The sequence below is a fragment of the Bison bison genome, unplaced genomic scaffold, assembly GCF_000754665.1.
Source record: "Bison bison bison isolate TAMUID 2011002044 unplaced genomic scaffold, Bison_UMD1.0 scf7180017864352, whole genome shotgun sequence".
Lineage (NCBI taxonomy): Eukaryota > Metazoa > Chordata > Mammalia > Artiodactyla > Bovidae > Bison > Bison bison.
Window position 1 is genome coordinate 6513187 of NW_011494924.1, and position 2859 is coordinate 6516045.

At 42.9% G+C, this 2859-nt stretch overlaps 1 gene segment (V, D, J or C); it reads left to right on the plus strand.

The window, feature by feature from the left end:
* The first annotated feature begins 1305 nt into the window (after positions 1-1305).
* Positions 1306-1918, plus strand: LOC104999493. The segment is given in 2 exon segments: positions 1306-1480; positions 1593-1918. Coding segments are annotated over 2 exon segments (375 nt in total).
* Positions 1919-2859: the final 941 nt, after the last annotated feature.

Consider the following 2859-nt stretch of genomic DNA (forward strand, 5'->3'; position numbering starts at 1 on the left):
ATTAGAAAGCATTTTCTCTTGTTATTAATATGTTAAGCTGATGTGGTGACCCTAATGCTTGATTACTATATTACCTGGTGTAGAGAAAATCTTGCACCGAAGTATGTAAAGGAATACCTAAGAATGAGGTCCCATTTGCAGTAGCATCAAAATCTGGAGAAAATAAAACACCAGTGTGCATTAATTTAAGAATGGATAATAAATTCTGACAAATAGAATAGAATCCTATATACCAGGGAATTATCGAAAATTGTATGTAATAACATGAATTAATATTATAGACATAATGTTGAATTTTTAAAAAAGCATGTTGCAGAAAAAAATTATGAAGAGACTGATCCCCCTTAGATACATTTCAGACATACAATGTTAAATAATATATAATTTATAGACTCTTAGCATGTTAGTCACTCATTAATGTCTGACTCTTTGTGACTCCATGGACTATAGCTTGCCAGTCTCCTCTGTCCAAGGGATTCTCCAGGCAAGGATATTGTAGTGGGTTGCTATTCCCTTTTCAAGGATATCTTTGCACCCAGGGTTTGAACCTGGGTCTCCTACATTACAGGCAGATTCTTTACCATGTGAGCCCCAAGGGAAGCCCTAACATAAATTATAATGAAGAGCAAGTGAATAAAAATATAAACTTCAGGGTTATGGTTACCTGGATGGGGTAGAGAAAGAATCATAAAAATTGAGGGAAAAAAAAAAAAGCACAGGGATTGAAAAAGTCTCAGGGATACTCTAACTCCTAAGCTGATTGGTTCAGGCATGATCATTCATTTTTGTGTTTACCTAGATGCATTGCTTCCCTTGTGGCTCAGATGGTAAAGAATCGCTTGCAATGCGGGAGACCTGGGTTTGATCTCTGGGCTGGGAAGATCCCTTGGAGAAAGGAAACACTACCCACCCCAGTATTCTGGCCTAGAGAATTCCATGGACTGTATAGTCCATGGGGTCACAAGGAGTCGGACAGGACTGAGCGACTTTCACTTTCAGATGCATTGCATATTCAACAGAAATATAATTTTTATAAGTTCAACATTTAACTTAAATAGCGGCTGCATGATTTTGTAAATGTGGTAGAAGCAGCTGTGATTGACATACAGCAAGTTGTATGTTTCATTGCCGGAGAGGGAAGTGAGGATGGGAGGAGGCAAACTGACAAATTTGAAAAGCAAATAAATTAATGATGTATGATTTTATTTACAGGATAATGAAAGAGAAGATTCAGGAAAAAAATTAAAGCAGTTTAAAATTCAAGCTAGTTGTTTCACCAGCTTTCCCTCCCCTAAGCCTAAGAAATGTTAGAGTCTCAGGTACCCAGGGACTATGATGAACACAGAAATTGACCACGTCACAAGGGGGTGCTGAAGGAGATGAGGCGCCTCAGAGAAAAAGCCACTGCTCTGCTTTCTCCCTGAGCCAGCCATGTGCCTCGGCCTCCTATGCTGTGCGGCCCTTTTTTTCTGGGGAGCAGGTAAGTTCCTGTTGTGAAGTTGTTGGATTCCAATCTCAGGACTTTCTCCTGTGGTTGCAAAATCAGGCTTTCTCCTGGGCTTTCACTACACCATCTGTCTCTTTTCTCACAGGTTCCATGGACACCGAGGTCACTCAGAGTCCAAGTCATCTGATCAAAGGAAAAGACCAGAGAGCAAAGATGGATTGTGTTCCCAAAGAAGGACACGCTTACGTTTACTGGTATCGCAAGAAGCTGGAAGAAGCATTTGAGTTTTTGGTTTATTTTCAGAATCAAGACATGATGGAAGATACAGCTCTGTTCAAACAGCGATTTTCAGCTGAGTGCCCCCAAAACTCACCCTGCAGCCTGGAAATCAACTCCACCGAGGCAGCGGACTCGGCTCTGTATTTCTGCACCAGCAGCCAGTCCACAGTGCTGCACGTCAGCTCTTCTTAGAGCACAAACTCACCGTGCACCCAGCTCAGGAAATCAGTGGTGTCGTAGGAGGGTAGGAACTAACAGAAACCCACCTTGAAAGAGCATACACCAGATGGAAAAATCCGTAAATGGCCACACAGGATAAGCAGAAGGGGAGGTGGAAAACAGCTGGTGGGAACACAAATCCAAGGGTGGGGCAGGAAGCTGTAAGGGGTCTCAGATTCCCCAGGTTGCAGGGTATCTGGCAAAGGAGACACAGGATGTGACCTTGCTGGGTTCCTAAAAATCTTTATTAAAATATGCAGTTCTGTGCTTTTCATCTTGCAAAACAGTGCCTGCAGGGATAAGGATAATCAGCAGGGGTACCCTGATCTCCTGGCTCTGCACATTCATTGATCCAGAGACTCCTCAGGGTTCATCACTGCTTTTCTCAGCTGTTCCTGCCAGAGAAACTGAGCAAGAAACTCAACAACTCCCTACCTCCTGAATACTATAATCAGATAAGTTTTAAAAGCACTTTGAGATAACATAGTCACAATAAAATATACCCATTTCAAGTATATATTTTAACATGTTTTGATAAATTTTCAGACCCATGTAACTTACATGATAGGGCTTCCCTGGTGGCTCAAACAGTAAAGAATCTGCATGCAATGGGGGAGACCTGGGTTCGATTCTTGGGTGGGGAACATCTGCTAGAGAAGGAAATGGAAACCCACTCCAGTATTCTTGCCTGGAGAATCCCATGGACAGAGGAGCCTAGCGGGCTACAGTGTACGGGGTTGCAAAGAGTTGGACACGACTAAGCTACAAACACACACACACACACACACACACGGGAGACCTACCGGATGGGCTTCCCTAATGACTCAATAGTAAAGAATCCGCCTGCCAAAGTAGAAGACAAGGGTTTGATCCCTGGGTGAGGAAGACCTCCTAGAGGAGGAAGTGGCAACCCA